Genomic DNA, 21,065 nt, shown 5'->3' with positions numbered 1-21,065 from the left:
TTGGCTGCTCAGGTGGTGCAGCAGTAAAATATGCTAGCACACCAGAGCTGGGATTTTGAATACATCGTATCAAATCTCAGCTCTGCCATCCAGCTGGGCTGACAGCTACATGAACAACGATTGGCTGTTGTTCACAAGATGGGACAAGCCGGGCCAGGGTTCCTCATAACTGGTGCAATTACGACCTCTGCTGGCTGATTGATGGCGCCTGCGCAGAGTTGGGGAATAATGCTGATCAGGGTGTGACTCTCCGTGCACAAGGCTGATCCGCATATGAACTCACCTCGTGCAGGCGAAAAGATGAAGTCAGTACTGCACACGTGTCGGAGGAGGCGTGTGCCAGTTGCGAAGCTCTTCAGTCAGCAGTGGAGGGTTGTATCGGTAGAGGTGAAGTGTAACGCAATCAGGGTAATTGGATACAACTAGATTAGGGGAGAAAATTGGGAGGAAAAAATGGAGAAAAAGAGAAAAAAAAACAGCCCAATACTTCACATAATGTTTAGGGTGTTTTATGTGACAGATGAAGTAACAGGATGTTAACGGTGAGAGAGAGGAACCCCAGATATATTAAACTGTCTCTTAAAAACAGAGTTTGTTTCAAAGTTTGATATATAGTCTCACAAAAATGTATTTAAACTTGTCTTTAGGTGCTAAGAATGGTGCTTTGCTGCTTGATTCTAAAGATAGAAAAGTGTAGGATAGGGAGCACAAAATAAAAATAGATAAGAAGATGTCAGAGCAGAGATTCCTGATGCAACATCAATTTGTCCGAGCTAAATAGAACTGAAAACAGAATAATTCCACCCAGACTCAAATAAAATCCTCCCTCAACAGAGATGAGGATCAAATTCCACACTCTGAGGCTGCACACCACTACCTGCTATGCAACCATGCCATTTTACTACTGCTACAGTCACTACCTTTCACTACTCAATTATAAGAATAAATTTTTAAAAAATCATACAGTATTACACAGTAGCTAAAACATTTACTGCTGCTAATGCCTAGTTCACACTACACGATTTTTACCCTGATTTTCGCTCGCCAATCGGTCGCCGCTAGATGTGCTCGGAGCTCGGAGGCAAATCGGTGTTCGCTTGGGGCTCGAAATCGGCTTTCAATCACTATGTGCAAAATGTTTTGCCGATCGCTCGCATACTCAAGAAAAATATCTAGCATGCTAAATATCTGGACCTGTCGGCGACTCTAAATCATGTAATGTAAAAGGTGTTACGATCAGGTTGTGATTGTTGTGAACGCAAGATAAAGAAGGGAAACCCGGGGGGAGGAGTTGTAAATATGTAGAACCTGGGCACAGTATAGTTTATAGCAGATTGCATTGGCATACACACAAGTTTTACAGTATTTGTGACTTATCGTCCACGTCAAACCATAATACTAATCTTGCATTGCAAACAAATATTTATTTGACTTCCAGCTCTTTCTGCAGAGCACACAATCCCTGCTGGCCACGTAGCCCAATCCACTCCTTCAGACAGATTCTTTTCTTTTTCCTACTTGCTGTTACGCTACATATCAGCTCACAAACAACTTTGATCACTCGCTTCTTGCTGGCATACATTTTTGGACATGGTATCACTAAACCCCTTGTCACTTCTTGTGTGTGTTTTCGTGACAAAACGTAGTTTGGGAGACCAGACAGACTCGTTTGAGATTCCTCCTTGTGATCGTGTAGTAGGGCTGTGTGATATCTCAATATGCTTTTGAGAAGTGGCGATATACGATACAATATAATGTAAACTTAAAGTACAATGGCAGGCCACTGCCCGTATTTTAGCTTATTTTAAGTTATCTTAAATACACAAAATACTGTAGTTCTGGTAAATTCTGACAGAATTACAGTGTTTATATTTTGTATTATTACAGGCTGTATTTGTATTCATACTGACAATATTAAACAAACCAGCAGAATCTTACTATAACATTTATGCTGTCCAATTTACTTCAAATAAATGAGCATAAAAAAATTCCAAAAATGTTTAATATTTAATAATGCTTTGCTATCATTGCAAAATAAAAGCGCATGGTAAACAGCAGCACCACGACCCTGATCAACCTCACAGCAGCATAAAATCATAACCGCTGCTTACCTGAGCAGACCAAATCTATATCCGTGTGTTGTTTCACTAGGGATATAATCTACTTTTTGTCTTCTTGGAGGCCGTCTTGTATGTTTCCAGAATATTTCCAGAATATATAAATCCATTTTCAACTGTGTTTGACCACATAACTAATGTAAACTGTTTTAGATCATTTATTCTCTCGGCTTTCCTGGTTAAAAGCTGAAACTGGTAATTCGTTTACTAAACTGTCACTTATACAACAACCAATGAAAAGAGAGATTGAAATTCCGCCCAAAATCTAAATTCGGGAGCTCTGATTGGTTTATACATCTGAATCTCTTTAACAAATGAACTGATTCATAGAGTTGTTTACGCAAAACAAATGAATCTTTACCATAGATAATAGAACAGCTCCCTGATTCGATTCCACATTTCGAATAATTTGTTTGAAAAGAGTTGTTTCTGACTTGTTGACTCAGCGATTCAGTTTGCATGTGTGTGCGTGCACGCGCCCACCCGCTCTGCGCAGTGCTTTTGTGCTGTTTTCAATGGTCTCAAATGGTAACCTTGTGTATCCTAGGCATACTCGATATATCGAATATGGTCATTTTGAACATAAAAAAGTAAAAAGTACCCCCTATCGCTGATTACTCGTGTAGTGTGAAGTTAAAGACTTAAAAGATTCTCATTTACAAGAGATCAAGTTGTGTAGTGTGAACTGTACAGTTATCTGAACAACCTGAAAGTCGTGTAGTACTTTGCAACGTGGTAACATTAATATAAAATAAACAGTTCTTTACTGAAGTCATCTAAAACTCAGTGGCCCTAACTGGAATGTACTTTCAGGTGTCTGATTAATGAACCTGTAGTACGTCACAAAAATGACAAATGACTGGAGCACACATGCTGATGAATCAATAACAAATACCAAGGGTGTGAATAAATCAAGGATGATTTGCATTTGACCTCCCTCATACTAGCATCATTTATACAAACTATTATTCATTAATCATTGTTTACACAATTAATCATTTAATCATTTACACCAAACACGTATTTAATCATCATTGTTTAATGAAGAGGTGAAATAGATATGATCAGTCTGATTATAATCACACTAAGTAATGATTATTATAACATTGGTATTCATGATGGCTTCCTGTGCCCACTGAGAATGTCACTCCACTTGCTGTGTCCACAGAGGACATCACGCCATCTTCTCTACCTCTAACGTCACTTCATCTCCTCTACCTCTAACGTCACTCCATCTCCTCTACCCCTAACGTCACTCCATCTCCTCTACCCCAACGTCACTCCATCTCCCCCACCCCCTAATGTCACTCCATCTCCTCTACCCCTAACGTCACTCCATCTCCCCCACCCCCTAACGTCACTGCATCTCTTCAACCCCCAAACTTCACTCCATCTCCTCTACCCCATAACGTCACTCCATCTCCTCTACTCCATAACGCCATTCTATCTCCTCTACCCCCTAACGTCACTGCATCTCTTCAACCCCCAAACTTCACTCCATCTCCTCTACCCCATAACGTCACTCCATCTCCTCTACTCCATAACGCCATTCTATCTCCTCTACCCCCTTGTCACTGCATCTCCTTTACTCCATAACGTCACTCCATCTCCCCCACCCCCTAACGTCACTGCATCTCTTCAACCCCCAAACTTCACTCCATCTCCTCTACCCCTAACGTCACTCCATCTCCTCTACCCCTAACGTCACTCCATCTCCCCCACCCCCTAACGTCACTGCATCTCTTCAACCCCCAAACTTCACTCCATCTCCTCTACCCCTAACGTCACTCCATCTCCTCTACCCCTAACGTCACTCCATCTCCCCCACCCCCTAACGTCACTGCATCTCTTCAACCCCCAAACTTCACTCCATCTCCTCTACCCCTAACGTCACTCCATCTCCCCCACCCCCTAACGTCACTGCATCTCTTCAACCCCCAAACTTCACTCCATCTCCTCTACCCCTAATGTCACTCCATCTCCTCTACCCCTAACGTCACTCCATCTCCTCTACCCCTAACGTCACTCCATCTCCCCCACCCCCTAACGTCACTGCATCTCTTCAACCCCCAAATTTCACTCCATCTCCTCTACCCCATAACGTCACTCCATCTCCTCTACCCCCCTTACGTCATGCCATCTTCTGTACCCTCTAACTTCACTCCATCTCCTCTACCCCATAACGTCACTCCATCTCCTCTACCCTTAACATCACTCCATTCTTCTCTACCCCTAAAATCACTCAGTTTTTCTCTACCCCCAACGTCACTCCATCTCTTCTACCCCCTTACGTCATGCCATCTTCTGTACCCCCAAACTTCACTCCATCTCCTCTACCCCATAACGTCACTCCATCTCCTCTACCCCCCTTACATGATGCCATCTTCTGTACCCTCTAACTTCACTCTATTTCCTCTACCCCTTACTTTACTCCATCTCCTCTACCCCCTAACATCACTTCATCTCCTCCACCCCCTTATGTCACTGCATCTCCTCTACTCCATAACGCCATTCTATCTCCTTTACCACCCTAATGTCACTCCATCTTCTCTACCCCTTACTTCACTCCATCTCCTCTACCTCCTAACGTCACTTCATCTCCTCTACCCCCTTATGTCACTCCATCTCCTCTACCCCCTAACGTCACTTCATCTCCTCTACCCCATAACGTCACTCCATCTCTTCAACCCTATAACGTCACTCCATCTTCTCTACCCCTAACTTCACTCCATCTCCTCTACCCCTAACGTCACTCCATCTCTTTAACCCCATAACATCACTCCATCTTCTCTACCCCTAACTTCACTCCATCTCCTCTACCCCTAACGTCACTCCATCTCCTTAACCCCATAACGTCACTCCATCTTCTCTACCCCTAACTTCACTCCATCTCCTCTACCCCTAACGTCACTCCATCTCTTTAACCCCATAACGTCACTCCATCTTCTCTACCCCTACCTTCACTCCATCTCCTCTACCCCTAACGTCACTGCATCTCCTCTACCCCTAACGTCACTGCATCTCCTTTACCCCCTACTGTCACGCCATCTCTTTTACCCCCCACCCGTCACTTCATCTCCTCTACCCCCTAACGTCACTTTATCTTCTCTACCCCCTAATAATATTTCTCTGCTTCCTGTGCATGCTGAGGGCGCTGCTCGCTTACTGTGCCCTCTGAGAATGTCGCTCCACTTCATGTGCCTGCTGAGGTCATTGATTGAACAGTTGAGTTTGCTGACCCTCCAGCTTGAGGCACTTTTTTCTTTTCTCTTACCTGCACATTGTTTGCTTTCTGATTTTGACTAAGTCTGGCCTGAGCCGCCCGTGGATTTCAAGTGGCCTCTGTTGCACCGTCTACTAGCTTTAATAAGGTCTAGCTTTACTCCACAAGTCAAACTTAGATCTCCCGGTGTCTGACCTGTATCTGCCTACTTTTTAGGACTATAGATTTGTCTGCCTGTGAACTAGCCCTTGCTGTGGACTGGAACCGTGATTTTTGGATATGTTCTAATAGTTACAAAATTTCCCTTGGGATAAATAAAGTATCTGTCTATTTAAAACAATTACTGATTATACATTAATACATCTTGTCACTTCCATGTCCCAGGGGATAGGACAGCCAGATGTTTTCTGGTAAAAAAAAAAGATTGTGAGTAAAAACATTAAGAGAGTGAAGTATGTACTATTTTGCAATTATATTAAACTGCTGATTTAAGCATACTCCAGGTGAAATCCACTTCAGGTGTCCGAGGTGTCCTAGATAACTCATTTACTTGTTATTTGCATCTGATTTTCCCTAATTTATCATCATTCACATAAAACCCACATACTAATTTATAATAACAATAAAAGTATCAAAAATCACTTTTTTATGTAAAATCACTTCAATGCTTGGAGTGTATTCAGTCACAGTTGTAAGTCATTTTAAACGCGTTGGTTAAATGCTATAGATATAAAACGTACTGTAAATGTAACCAGGTCATTGCACCCTATTAGGTTGTCAAAGTACCAGCAGAGTATGCCCCTGACATTTTGATATCATCACAACAACAAATAACGGTTACAGCATGTCACTTGTTGTAATGCATGAGCTAAGCTTGAATCTCGATGAAAATAAATACAAAATAAAAGGAGTGGCATGAGAATGAAATCTGGCGCTCATGGAGTCTCATGGGTAATGTGGGTAAGTCTATCTTAATAATTGGTTAGCTGGTAGTATTGGTGCCACACAGATCCATGTTCAATCCTGAGCTTTGGCTGTTTGTCATTTGGTTTATTAATTATACACCAATTAGGCATAAAAATATGACCACCTTCCTAATATTGTGTTGGTCCCCCTTTTGCTGCCAAAACAGCCCTTACCCATTTTTTACATACAGCCCTGCCAAAACAGCCCTGACCCAAGGCATGGACTCCACTAGACCCCTGAAAGTGTGCTGTGGTATCTGGCACCAAGATGTTAGCAGCAGATCCTTTAACTCCTGTAAGTTGCGAGGTGGGGTCTCCATGGATCGGACTTGTTTGTCCAGCACATCCATGACCCTGTCGCCAGTTTACCACGGTTTCTTACTTGGACCACTTTTCATAGATACTGACCACTGCAGACCAAGAACACCCCACAAGAGCTGCAGTTTTGGAAATGCTCTGACCCAGTCGTCTAGCCATCACATTTTGACTCTTGTCAAACTCGCTCAAATCCTTACTCTTGCCCATTTTTCCTGCTTCTAACATCAACTTTAAGGATAAAATGTTCACTTGCTGCCTAATACAATATATCCCACCCACTAACAGGTGCTGTGATGAAGAGATAATCAGTGTTATTTACTTCACCTGTTAGTGGTCATAATGTTATGTGTACTCTCTTATATTATCATACCCCAAAGTTTGGGCAGCATGTTGGCACAGCAGGTAGAGTGGGTGCAGCACAGCTCTAGGGTTTTGGTACATGACTTCAAATCTTGCCTTTAGTCACTATTTGGCACATTTTCTCCATGAGAGGTGGGTTTCCTACTTGCTCCACAATGGTATAGGACACTGTCTAGGGTAAATTCCCACCTTGAGTCCAGTGTTTCTGGGAAGGCCTAACAGCCCCAACACTGATCCGGATAACGATGCCACAAAACTTAATGACTGAACTGCAGTACAGACAAAGTCAGAATATAGATTTCTTGTATCTGTGAGACCCACAAGGCACCCCCCTCACCCAATTCAGTTGTGCCTGTTTGAGACTTATACCGCTCTTTTCGCTGCCACCACCTCCACCCCAATCGAGGAGAGCCGAGGCCATCACGCACCCCCTCTGACACACAGGCAGCAGATTGCTTCTTTTCACCTGCAGGGTTGCACAGAGCACAGTATCGTGTGTGGAGAGCCACACACGGCCAGCAGTGGTCAGCTGTCATCTGTGCAGGCAGATTAATCAGCCAGCAGTGGCCGCACTTACACCAGAAACAAGCAATTTAATTTCAGCCAATGTCTCTTCCATACAGACACACAGCCAATCAGCCGCCCAGCAAGCTGAAAGCAGAGCTGAGAACTGTAGAGCTTGAGATCTCAGTAATGGTGGGTTAGCCTGTTTTACTGCTGCACCACCTGAGAGACACTGCTTTCTCTCGCCAGGCATTTCCACCTCAACCACAAAAAGCTGCATGTATACAGCTAAAACTTAGCTTGCAAATCTAGGCTGCACCATGCACTTAGTGGGGCTCCTGATTAGTACATACTTTTGCATATAGAGATGTGGATTTTTTCTTTGTTATGCTATTAAATTTAAAATAGCATTTATTCAATGCACAACAGGGTGAAAAAGCAGTCTATTAAGCTAGCCCACTGCTGAGAACCAGGTTTAAATCTCAGTGGTGCTATTGGTTGTCTGGGCATCCACACAGGCATGATTAGCTATGTCTGGGCTGGTTGAAGCCCTACAGTGGATTCGTGCCCTGTCAAGTGAATTTATGTAATGCAGCAATCAGTGAAAAAAGACTAATAACTGTCTCAGTGGTGAAAGACCAGCTGCACGTACACTAATGTGTGTCAGTTTCCATAGAAATGTGCTAGTAATAGAAATAAGCATTAACACCTACCTATAATACATCCTGGGGACAATTTAGAATGCCAGAGGAAAGGGGACTGAGTTTTTAAACTGATTTCTATTTTAAAAACATGTTTTCAGTTTGTCACTATGGGTAATAAAGTTGATGTGTTAGTTACATTAAATTATAATTATAAGGTCAAGGTGCTCGTCAGCTGCCCAATCCAGCACCTAAACATTATCAATATAAGGGACTATAATAAAAACAATCTGTTATTTATAGTTATGCATCTTTTACCAACTAAAACATGTTATTTTTAGTTCCTGCTTCAGGTCTACAAATTAGCAGGTAGGTTATAAGCATATATGACATATATGTCCCTGTCCACATTATTCTGTACTAATACACAAGTAAGTACACAAACATTAATGTTGTTACTATTTTTTATACCGGGGTGCCCAATACGTCGATCCTGATCAACCAGTCAATCGCACAGTGCACGCTGGTAGATCGCGCCTCATTCAAACAGGTCAACGTGATTGACAGGAAATGTGGCCACTGTTTCTTTAATTTGCGGTTTGTTACCATAGCTATGCCTCAGCACGCCTAAAGCACTGCAGAATTTAGAAAGTTTTCATTCATCAGTTTGCGCCATTTTTGCATTTTTCTTTTTGTAACCTATGCTGTTTGTGAAGATGAGTGCGCAACCAAGCACAAAGAAACCAAAAACGGTTCGATTCGGGCAAGAACACTGCAAAGACGGCTGTTTCTTTCATACGTGTAAGAAGCTGACAGAGAATAATCAGATCTCATGTTACATACAGAAATTTAACCTTATAATCTGACATTCATATGAAGTCAAGGGCCTCTGCTGCACAATTTTAGAACTTGCTGGCAGAGGAAAAATATCCAAACATAAGAGAATGTGCCACATATTTAACAGCATTTTTGGATCAACCTACTTGTGTGAATCCGCCTTTTCCCACATGGAAATAATTAATTCTAAATATTGGTCCACCCTTACTGATGAACACTTGGAAGCCTGCTTGAGAATCAGTATCAGCAGCTTTTGTCTAGACTATACAAACCTGGCTGGCACCATTCAGAACAAATCGCCAGAATAAGTGTGATTTTTCAGTTGCTTAACCTGTAAAGCTAAATATCAATATAGGGAACTGAAGCTTTTTTGAAAAATGATGAGGCCAACCTTTTTAAAAAGTAGATCGCAATGACCTGTCAACTGAAATAGTAGATCTTAAGCCACAAAAGTGTGGGCACCCCATTCTATACTATTAAGTACATTGTAAGTGTTTTAAGATGCTAGTTTCCTGTTGATGTGGGGTAAATAAACTCCACCCACAAACACACCAGTTACACATATTAATAATGGATATTCTGACAGATGCCAAGAACAGTCATGTGAATGCAGCGTTAGTATTAAGTATTAAGAGGCTTGTGATCAGTAATTTGCTTTTCAAAATTGGCTGTTTTAAAATAGTGGCAAAATGTCTTACTGCCCAAACAACGGTCCATAGCTCTTGTCACTTTCTTACCTTATGGCAACATGACTGCCATATTTTAAAACAGTGTAATGATTTACAGATTTTTGAGGAAGTACAGCTCTAACAGCAAAACAAGTGTATAGAAGTATAATGACAAAGAAAAACTAGGGAATGCAATTTTGTGGTAGGCCAGCCTTTGACACGCAACATTCTGTGGCTCTGGCTATATTTTATCTTTGAAAACATTACTGCCTAGAAACAAGTTCTTTGTGCTGGAAAGTACTTTGCAGGATTCAAATGAAGGCAACCATTTGCCTAAAACCTGGACAAAAAATCTGGACAATACCTCCTCTATGCTAAAATTGCTTATCAAAACAGCTGAACGTACAAAACATCATTCAAATACACCAGGCATGTTTTCCCTTTGAAACTGCATAGAACCAATACCAGCAGATCTTGAAATGTTAATGTTAGTGCATTAGTAATCCCAGAAGCATGACATTAAAATGCTGCGGGGCAGTGCCTGTAGTAAAGCAAGCTGACAACCAAGCAGTTCCTTCTAATTCATTATGTGCATATACTCTTAGTAAATATAGAGGCATTGTGTGTGTGTGTGTGTGTGTGTGTGTGTGTGTGTGTGTGTGTGTGTGTGTGTGTGTTTATTCCAGACCAGGACATTATTGGTGACTATAGTTTTAATGACTTTACTTTTACCTTCTATTCTAGTGTCATCTATGGGCTCTTTAAAGTGCTCACTAAAAATTTACTTCTTAAGCATTAACCTCTGGGATTAAATTTGAGAATGTGACAGGTTTAATAATCTGCACAGGTTGTGTGGTAGAAAAAGAACCCAGATGTTAACCTGGTTGCTTGACCTGATGTTTAGTCATACAATTCCTCAATTTACTAAGTCTATGGGCTACAACATTGCAAGTTGGATTACCTATGAGATCCCCAAAATAATCTGTCTGCACTAAAGAAAAAGCTGCAGTTCTAAGACACATGCTGTGATGATGGATTTACTCATAGCCATAAGTGTAGTGGATACTTACACAAATACCTTACAGCAGGCAGCTACGTTTTTTTTTTGTAGGAAATCCCACCCTATAACGGGATGGGAATGTGATTGGGCAGTGGGACCCTCTGACAATGTAAAAAAATTATGATGCAACAGTTTTTTGCTACCCTAACACCCAGAATTAAGATGTTTAAGATGTCTTATTCAGTACTGTAATCAAACATATACTTACCCTGTTATTAAACCTGACATTAACTGTTCTGACCAAGTATGATAGCATATGACATCTGGTATAATAAATCTGTGACTTTTTTTGAGGGTTTGTGAACGTTTGTAGATTAAGATTAAGCCTATGTGAATCTACAACATATTTGACTGCTTAGTAACTTATTACATTTAAAAAAATATATTTTCTGTATTTATAATATAGACATTCAAACTGGTTTACTTAGTGTTGATAAACATATTTATCCATAAAGTAAAAAATAAAAACAAAATCTAACACATAATTAAAGACAGCACAACAGCCATAGAGACTGCTAGTAAATAGGGCTGTCAGGTAAATACAATAAGGTCTGTTATTAAATGTTGGCAGGTGCACAAGCTTTAAAGCAATGAATTTCACATGAATTTCACATTTTAATGGTTAAAAGGCCTAATGATGACACAAAAAATGTCCTCTAACTAAGTGGTAAACATGTGGGTAAAAATACTCACTAGCAACCAGCAAACAGACAAAATATGCTGATGTGAATGTAGGATAAGGCTACTAGAATATTACAATATTAAAAGTTGATCAATGCAACAAATTTAGTAAGTTGAAAGATCAACAAACATATGTCTAAATAAAATAAAATATTCATAAGTATAATGCACAGTCGCTCAGGTGGCGCAGCGGTAAAATACGCTAGCACACCAGAGCTGGGATTTCAAATACATCGTATAGAATCTCAGCTCTGCCATCGGGCTGGGCGGCTATACGAACAACGTTTGGCTGTTATTCATCCAGGGAGGGAGCCGGATAGGGACCTCACAACTGGTGCAATTACGACCTCTGCTGGCTGATTGATGGCGTCTGCACAGGGTAGAGGAATAATGCGTTGATCAGGGTGTGGCTCTCCGTGCACATGGCTGAACGCATATGAACTCGCCTAGTGCAGGTGAAAACATGCAGTCGGCTACTGTTCACGTGTCGGAGGATGTGTGAGTCAGTTCGCACTCCACAATTGGGGCAGAGGTCATTACCAGTAGAGAGGAAGCATAACGCAAACTGGATGGTAAAAATTGGATGTGCTAAAAATCGGGAGAAAAAGGTAGAAAATGCATTTAAAAAAAAAACAAGAAAATATAAGTATAATTTACACCAGTATTTGTACAAATAAGAGTACTTAATGTAATAAAGTAACCTGCTCGCTCATGCTGTTTATGCCATCAGGTCCCAGCAGATTGACCGCTTGCTTGACAAGGTCAGTTCGGCCACAGTTGAGCATACGAAAGCCCAGGTCCTGCAGAAACTTTGCCTCTGTGGAATTTGCGTCCAGCTTTCGAGTGGCACAGAAGCAATCATCTGCTCTAGAGAGAAAAGTAAAGATGTAATTAATTGACTGGTGCATAAAAAACTGGTGGGTATAATGACAAATAAATAATAATATTTATGACTATTTTGTTCACTCCAAAGCTGTTTTCAGAAACAAATGCAATTTTTTATTTGCAAAACAGATTATGGTCACATTACAAAACACATAGAACATAGTCAAAGCATGTAGACTTCCATGTTTAGTTCTCTTTTGCTGATCTAACAGCCCACAGTCATCTTGGAACGATTACAACTGGATTTTGTACAATTACTGAAGTTTTAATTTAGACACAAATGCATTAGAACATTTCTTTAATTAATTGCCTTTTTGTAAAAATTTGGTGGGTCATATTATCCAGTTTCTTCTGTAAACTTTACAGGTGGAATTATCCAGGATGGAGAATGTAAATATGGAATTTTGCATTGTAAGGTCATGTACTAAAGGTGGACAAGAAAGCCTGGCTTACAATCGACATTCCAAATCATTCCAAATTTGTTTAGTTGGGTTAAGGTCAGGGCTTCATGGAGTTTGTCCACATTAAAGTCATCAAACCACACATTTATGGATCTTGCAGAGAAGCACAGTCATTCTGAACATGTAAAAGGCCTTTTCCAACCTGAATCATATGATTTATTTTACATAATTATTGCTATATGCTTATTTAGCCAAAAAAAGTAACAGCTCTGATACTTCCTGCTATATAGCTAACTACTCTCATAGTACTTACATGAAATGTATTGCTATTTAAACAGAATACTGTCAGCTTTTGATAAGTTTGGATTTTAACAAACTATTGTAATGGGAAAATGCCTGAATGCAGAGCTCTGTTTCTCTGTTGGCTTTATTACCTACATTTATCAAAAAGCTGGATTAGCTGTTTGTATACAGCAAGGTGCCATCATGTAGGTAAACCTCCTGGAGACATGACTCATTTTGTAGAGATGACAATAAATAAATTATAACTTATGACTTATGATACAAAATTGCAGTTTGAAAAATAACATTTTGTGTGTCATGATTTGAAATTATCAAAGTACATGATAAAAGCGCTGAAAAAGAAAATGAAGGATTTTAAGTGTATCTCTAATTGCTGTCCAATATTTAAATAAAACTAATAATTATAAACCTACCATAAAATACAAATTGTACTATTTAGTTTATTTTATTTATATTAAAAGGAAGATATGCGCCGCTCAGGTGGCGCAGCGGTAAAAGACACGCGCTGCAACTGGAGCTGGATTTCGAAGGAGCGTCGTTTCGAATCCAGCTCTGCCTTCACGGTCGAGGCTGGGCGGCTATGGACAACGATTGGCCGGTTGTCCGGGTGGGGGGCGGGACTTGAGACCGTAGGGGATGCTCTCTCAGGAACGGGGCGGTTGCGCCCTCTGCTGGCTGGTTGGTGGCGCCTGTGTGGAGACGGGAGGGGGTGTGGCGGAGTGTGTGATCCTCCGTGCACAGTACTCTGCCACGCTACACTCGTCAAGTGTGGGTGATAAGACGGTCGATTGGCTGTGCACGTTTCGGAGGAGGCGTGGAACGGCCTCGTCAGCCCCAATCAGGAGCAGGAATCCGCACTAATGAGAGGATGATAGATGGGACGAAATTGGACGTGCTAAATTTATTAAAAAAAAAAAAAAAAAAAAAAAAAAAAAAAGGAAGATATGCATTTCTGCAGCTGGTTAAAAATACAGTAATCCCTCCTCGAAAGGTGAAAATCCGCGAAGTAAAAACCATGCGTTTATATGGTTATTTTTATATATTTTAAGCCCTTATAAACTCTCCCACACTCTTATAAACATTTCCCGCACAGTTATACAGCATAAAGCGGAATCTAATGCTTCTTTCCTTCGCTGAGCCAATCAGCACCCAGGATACTTAACCGCGTGCTCTGATTGGGTAGCTTCTCAGCCATCCGCCAATAGCGTCCTGTGTATGAAATCAACTGGGCAAACCAACTGAGGAAGCATGTACCAGAAATAAAAAGACTCCTTGTCCGCAGAAATCCGCGAACCAGCAAAAAATCCGCGATTTATATTTAGATATGCTTGCATATAAAATTCGCGATAGAGTGAAGCCGCGAAAGTCGAAGCGCGATATAGCGAGGGATTACTGTAAACTGTTTTAACAAACTGCAATTCCCAGCAGCCTTTGTTCTGTTGTTCTGCCTACAGCTGTGCGACTATAGCACTTAACATTACCTGTGTATAAATGCCTGAAGCTCATTCAGTTAGCTTCAGGTGTAGATGTGCTACAAAAGCCATCTACTCCAGCATCACGTCAGACTTCATTATGCTTCCCTTGCACATTTCCTATCATTTAAAGGCTGGAGTACTGCAGCTGCCTACTGGCGGGTCTTCCCATGTCCGCTATTAGACCCTTGTGACTGATTTCAATTGCAGCTGCCTGCCTGGTTCTTAATCAACCCAAACGCTGCCACATCACCCCACTGCTGCGCTCTCCTCACTGGCTTCCTGTAGCAGTGACAAATATCAAGGCTCTTCTGTGGTAAAATCAACTTTTCCAGTCTTCTGCCATCCTTAAAAGATAATGATCTCAGACTACGCCTGCATTTATTAATTGTCTTTATAAAAAATCTTCTATGATTTTATTCCAACATAGTTTCAGCAGATTTGTTTTGTTAAATTATTTTGTATATGTACTAGATAAAGAAATTTGACTTAGGAAGCACTTTTGTAGGTGGCCTTAGATAAGAGTGTCTACTAAATGCTTACCTGCATTTTGCAACAACGTGTCAGACCCACCACGACCCTGACTAGGATAAAGTGGTGGTAAAACAGTCAATAAATAAATGAATGAATGAATGAATGAATGAATAACTACTACATTAACTTTGTTTTATTATTAATGCAAGACGTACATTCTCATGGGTTGAAAAGTAGCCTACTAGGTATTGCCACCACATCTAACACACTATGTTTTTGTAATGGTGTTAGATTAAATTTAGTTTCTTTTTACAGTACATGTGATTTCTGACATGTCAGTCTTTTACTACAATTTTCCCCCAATTTTCCTCCCAATCTAGTCATATCCAATTACCCGATTGCATTACGCTTCCTCTCTACTGATGCTGACCTCCACTCTGACTGAGAAAAGCTTTTCACTTGCACAAGGCGAGTTCATATATGGATCAGCTTTGTGTAAAGAAAGACACACCCTGATCCCCATTATTCCTTGACTATGTGCAGGTGCCATCAATCAGCCAGCAGAGGTCGTAAATGCATTAGTTATGAGGTCCCCTCCGGCGCCCCCCCTTGAACAACAGCCAATCATTCTTCGTGTAGGCACCCAGCCTGCTGGATGGCAAAGCTGAGTTTCGAACCAAAGTGTTGAAAATGAAAACTAGCGTATTTTACCGCTGCGCCACCTGAGCGCCCTTTTACTACAAATTTTGATGTTCATTTCTTATGTAACTCCTGAATCCAAACTACATTTCTGGTCAGCATAATTTGCCAGGTATTAGTATTTTGAATAAGTGTCTTGTTTTATGGTCTTGTTTTACTCTCAATCACAAGTGAGCGTAAACCTAATAAACATAATTCCTGAAAGAATCCTTGCATCATTACCCTTTACCACATGCAGTGTTTGCTTTTCCAGGTCTATTAGAAAAGTTGGTACTGTTTTGTTAACCTAGATGCTACCTGACAAACCTGCCAAAGTCTCAAATGTGTCTTGGCTAAGTAATTATGCTGTTCTTATCTATCAGGAAATCCAGAGTGCAGTGAAGGATTGTAACGTTCCTTCTTTAATAACTAAACGCCTCTCTGAGGAGAGATTTTTGGTGCTCTTGAGAACCTTCATTACTGGCATGTACCGAGAAGTGTGGTACAATTTAGACTTGAGTGTTTACTGAAGTAGTTTCAAGGCGTACTTAATTATCTTCCGAACTGCACAGTGCATACTCAAGAGGGCAATGATTTTCACACCTGCTGATTGCTTGTTTACTTATCTTTCATTTAAGACAAATGAAAAAGAGAGAAAACACTTTGTCCTGTACTCAGAATTCATTAAAAACAGCAGAACATAAACCTTTACTGATAATAAATAAACCCAGTAAATATGTAAGGTTACAGTACTGTATATGTATTCTTAATAGTTCATCATGTTAAGTGTATTTAACAGACAAACAAAATGATCTGTAATTTTGAATAAAAGTAGTTGTAAAAATAATTAAAAAAATGTTTTGCTTCTACTTCTAAGAAACTGATTAGATATCTTGTTTTCCTTATTTATTTAAGCACTTTAAAAAAGCTTTTATTACATATCCCAAATTATAAAAGCCTATGATTTACTTTCTCCTGATTGTCTGAAAAAGGTGTAATCAAGTACAGAGGAATTAGTCAGACATCTCTCCCACACAGAGATTTAATTCTACAGCAGGGGTGTCAAACTCAAGACCCGCGGCCCAAATCCAGCGAGAGCTTAAAAGATGTATGATTGTTGTGATGGTTCCAGTAGTTACAGAGACGTACTTATAATTTAATGGGACACCTGCGCCTTTAAGCACCAACCAGTGACATTGTAGTCATGGCAACTAACTTTGACTTTGCTAAGAAGCCATGTCACTTTTACGTTTTAGCGGCAAAAGAACGCGGGGTAAAGTCAGTAGCGTAAACAATAATAAATAGAAGTTCATTCTCTTGCAATCCAATACAGAAGCATTTATATTCTCAGTTGTCTGTAAATGTTCATCAAGTATGTTACAGCGTTTCACGAATTTACCGTAATTCCATAAATAAATACGGTTATTACCGTTACTATAGCAATTCGTATTTTCACGCAAAATGCTAACTCTTAGCGCTATTTTACGTTTGATACGTTAAATTTCATATTGTACTAGATGTAACACCTAACTACAGCTGTGTGCATGTACTGTATTAAATTTTTTATTCTTAGTATTTTGTAGTTTTACTCCATTCTGATGCACACAGTGTACAGTTGGGAAGCAAATAAAACCAATGTAACTATTTTGGAGGGAGCTGTCTGTCTGTCTAGCTGAGAAAGGGGGAAAACTCTTAGCAAGGGCAGAACAATTGTCTTAAAATACACTGTATCTAATCATCAAATCATACATTAACTGCATCTCACAATGCATGCTAATTTTGTGACCTGCAAAGTGACTACATGATGTTGAGAAATATTTACAAATAATCCCAAAATGTACAAGAAGAGGAAATTGAAGCAGAAGGAAGAGAATTTAATGAAAGATGGGAAAGTGAATACAAGTTTGTGCTTCAAGAAGTATAAATTTGACATTTTGACACCAAAATCAGAATTTAGCCTCCAAGAAAAACAACAAATTGTCAAAGACTTAAAAGGCAGACTGCAATCACAGCAGGATACGATACAATCGGCCCTTTGAGGGCCACCATAATGCAGATGTGGCCCTCGGTGAAAATGAGTTTGACACCCCTGTTCTAAAGCATTTAGTAAAGACAGACATAACAAAGGTATGGATATGATTTAAAATATTTTTTTTTGTTTGTATATCAGCAATTATATAGTTAGGTAGGTATAGGTAGGTAGGTAGGTAGGTAGGTAGGTAGGGATGGATGGATAGATAGATAGATAGATAGATAGATAGATAGATAGATAGATAGATAGATAGATAGATAGATAGATAGATAGATAGATAGATAGATAGATAGATAGATAGATAGATAGATAGATAGATAGATACTTTATTTATCCAGAGGAAAATTTCTGAGCAAATATATGCATTTATATGCATTTATATTTGTAATTTAATTATATTTCATTAAAGTAACATGCACTACATCTGTACGTATAATGATGTACACGACTTACTTTAGCTGCCGTGGTTCACAATCCACTCCAGGTAAAAGCAGTCTGGCAGTCTGTCGTACATCATCACTATCTACAGAGACACTGCACCGGTGTTCAGTATGTGCTACAGCCACCCGGATCCACTCCATTAACGGAGGCAGCACGATGAACGGCCTGCAGGTGGGAACATAAATAACCACATTAATTGTGTGACAACAGTACTGCAATATCAGGTCATGAAAAACTACAATCAGAGGAATGTGTCTTTAAAAACCTCTCATACAAAAGAAAAATCCAACAGTAATTAACAGGTTCATGGGTTAAGGGGTGCAAAGGCACATGAAAATACAACACACAGGTCATAAAGGAAAGGTGCATGTCTGAAAACAAGCTGTTACATTACTGGAAAAAGCACGCTAAGCCCTAGTGAGTGTTGTAAAAACATATTAGCACCACAAAAATAACATAAAAACACAAATCTGAAAATGTGACTGATTTCCCACATATGTGTGACTCTCTGTGCACGATACGACTCTCCATATAAACCCACCTCATTCAGGTAAAAAGAAGTGGTCGGCTACTGCACACATGTTGGAGAGGGTGTGTGTTAGTCACAGCCCTCCTCATTCAGAAGTGGAGGTCAGCAGTAGTAAAAGAAGTGAACTGGGATGTGATCATTGGATTGGGAGGAAAATTGGGAAAATGCTTTGAAAAAAGAACAACTGTTAAAAATGACTTTTTCTAAAAACTTAGAACAATGCAAGATTTGTCTGTGAACTGATAGTTAGAGAGCAGGACAATTCCATTCAAAATACAAAAGCAGGTTTACATCTTAGTTTTGTTAATAAAGGTGGTATGATTATTTATGCAGACACCAGACATTAAGCTTGTTGGACATCTCTTTAAGAACCATTAGCATTAATATCTATAACAGCCTCCACTCCTTTGGAAAAGCTTTCCACAAGATTTTGGTTTCTGGACAACTGGGTGCCCTGTACAAATAATGTACAACTGTTGCAATCAACATTCAAATTCATTCCAGATGTGTTTAATGAGGTTAAGACAATGGATGGCAGTTGTAGCCTAGTTGTTAAGGTGCTGAACTAGTAATCGAAAGGTCACTTGTTCAAGCCTGACCACTGCCAAGTTACCACTGTTGTGCCCTTGAGCAAGGCCCTTAACTCTCAATTGCTTAGACAATATACTGTCACAGTACATAAGTTGCTTTGGACAAAAGCATCTGCTAAGTGCCGAAAATGTTAAAGATGGTGTTAAGACAGTGGTGGGCAAACCATGGGCTGTGGGCCACATATGGCCCGTTACCTTACCTTCGTTAAGGTAGTGTTAGGTAAAATATTAAGATGTCCGTAAACTTTTGGTAACTTGTCCTTCTCCTCTGACTCTCCTCTCTCCTCAGTAATAGTTAACCACAGAACCCGTCTCCCCCTCTGAATGTTGAACAACCCCAACACCCCTAAGCATTAACTTGGTTCTGCTTGTAAATAACTCTCTTTGGTCCCTGACATCTACCCACTGCAAGAAAGCCTGCCAGGAATTACCGCCAAATAAACCACAAGCCCTTCTCACCCCTCTCAAGACTGAGTCACACTCTGCTCTGTTCTCCACCCTTTAAAGCAATGCCTACACATGGACCACACAGCACAATCCACAAACACCGTCCTCCTGCCAAACCAGGTGTAAAATTAATGTCACTGGATCTGGACTCAAAATAAATGTGCCTATGCTTTTTCAGAGACCTGGTCAGATACAAAACAATGGTAAACAGAAAGGAAATTAATTCTTCTATTCTTAGTAGAAGGGCAGAAAAATCTCAAAATGTTACTACATGCACTATATGGCCAAAAGTATGTGGACAGCCCTTCAGGTAGTCAGGTGTTTCAGCCACATTCACTGCTATCAGCTGTATTAAAATCTCTTCCAACATCTGTGCCTGATCTCACAAATCCTCCACAGGGTGAAGTGAATGCCACACAGCAACATAGGTCACAGACAGAGTCATAATGTACTTGTTTTGATCCCCAATTCAGATAGCTGCCAGTAAAAAAGTTTTTCAGATTCTACCATAGTGTTTTCCGGTCTTTTACCACCAGCAAAATTAGTGAGTGAATGTGTCGCCCCTGTGATGAATTGGTGCTCTGTCTGTGGCCACTCTTTTTTGGGTGGCGCTGAACTTACTGCAACCCTGAACCCTGAAGTGGCTGGTAATGAATTTAAATAAATATTAAAATGATATTTCTTTCTTTTATTTTAACATCATGTTTTATACGCTTTGGTTACATTCATGACAAAACAGGTAATTACTGATCTTAGGTTACTAACTGAGGTTATTACTGGTTACACAAGATTCAGTTCAAGTCTTTGGACTTTAGGAGGAAACCGGAGCTCCAGGAGGAAACCCACGCAGACACTGAGAGAACATGCAAATTCCACACAGAAAGGGCCCAGACTGCTCCACCTAGGAATCAAACCCAGGACCTTCTTGCTGTGAGGCGACAGTGCTACCCACCAAGCCACCGTGCCACCCTATTAAAATTATAAAAACACTGTGGCTAAGCTGGTGGAATGGGTGCCACTTAGCAACATGGATCCTGGGGACCTGGGTTCACTTTTGGTTACCGTCTGTGAGGAAATTCACATTTTCATTCAGTGTGGGCACGTGTACTGCAGTTTTCTCCCACCTTTCAAAACATGCCGAAGGTAAGCTGGCTGCTCTAAATTTCTCCTAGGTGTTTGTGATTAAGCAAGTGTGTGTGTGTGTGTGTGTGTGTGTGCACAATGCATTGCTTCAACTAGCAATGGATTTCTGTGCTTTTCAGAATATATTTGTGCCCAGTGTTTCCTGGTTGCAGATCCACCATGATTATGACCAGGATAAAAAGATAAGTAGATATAATTAGATCTTAGAATAAAAAGTAAATCTAGCTAATCTGCTTTAGTAGTGAAGTAAATTAATTTTTTTCTCTTGGGCTCCAGTTGATTTTATCTCAAGCTTG

The 21,065-nt window shown here is 40.2% G+C and overlaps 1 protein-coding gene across 1 annotated transcript in view; it reads right to left on the bottom strand.

The window, feature by feature from the left end:
• btbd11a (BTB (POZ) domain containing 11a) overlaps positions 1-21,065 on the bottom strand; it is a 271,143-nt gene that overhangs the window by 37,419 nt on the left and 212,659 nt on the right. The window contains exons 4-5 of the mRNA XM_063005972.1: positions 18,073-18,225; positions 12,076-12,241 (exon numbers count right to left, since the gene is read on the bottom strand). Coding sequence (XP_062862042.1) covers positions 12,076-12,241; positions 18,073-18,225 — 319 coding nt within the window. The remainder of the gene's footprint in view (positions 1-12,075; positions 12,242-18,072; positions 18,226-21,065) is intronic.

Source organism: Trichomycterus rosablanca, chromosome 1 (assembly GCF_030014385.1).
Source record: "Trichomycterus rosablanca isolate fTriRos1 chromosome 1, fTriRos1.hap1, whole genome shotgun sequence".
In the NCBI taxonomy this organism is placed as follows: Eukaryota; Metazoa; Chordata; class Actinopteri; order Siluriformes; family Trichomycteridae; genus Trichomycterus; species Trichomycterus rosablanca.
This window is presented reverse-complemented; position numbering and strand designations above follow the sequence as displayed.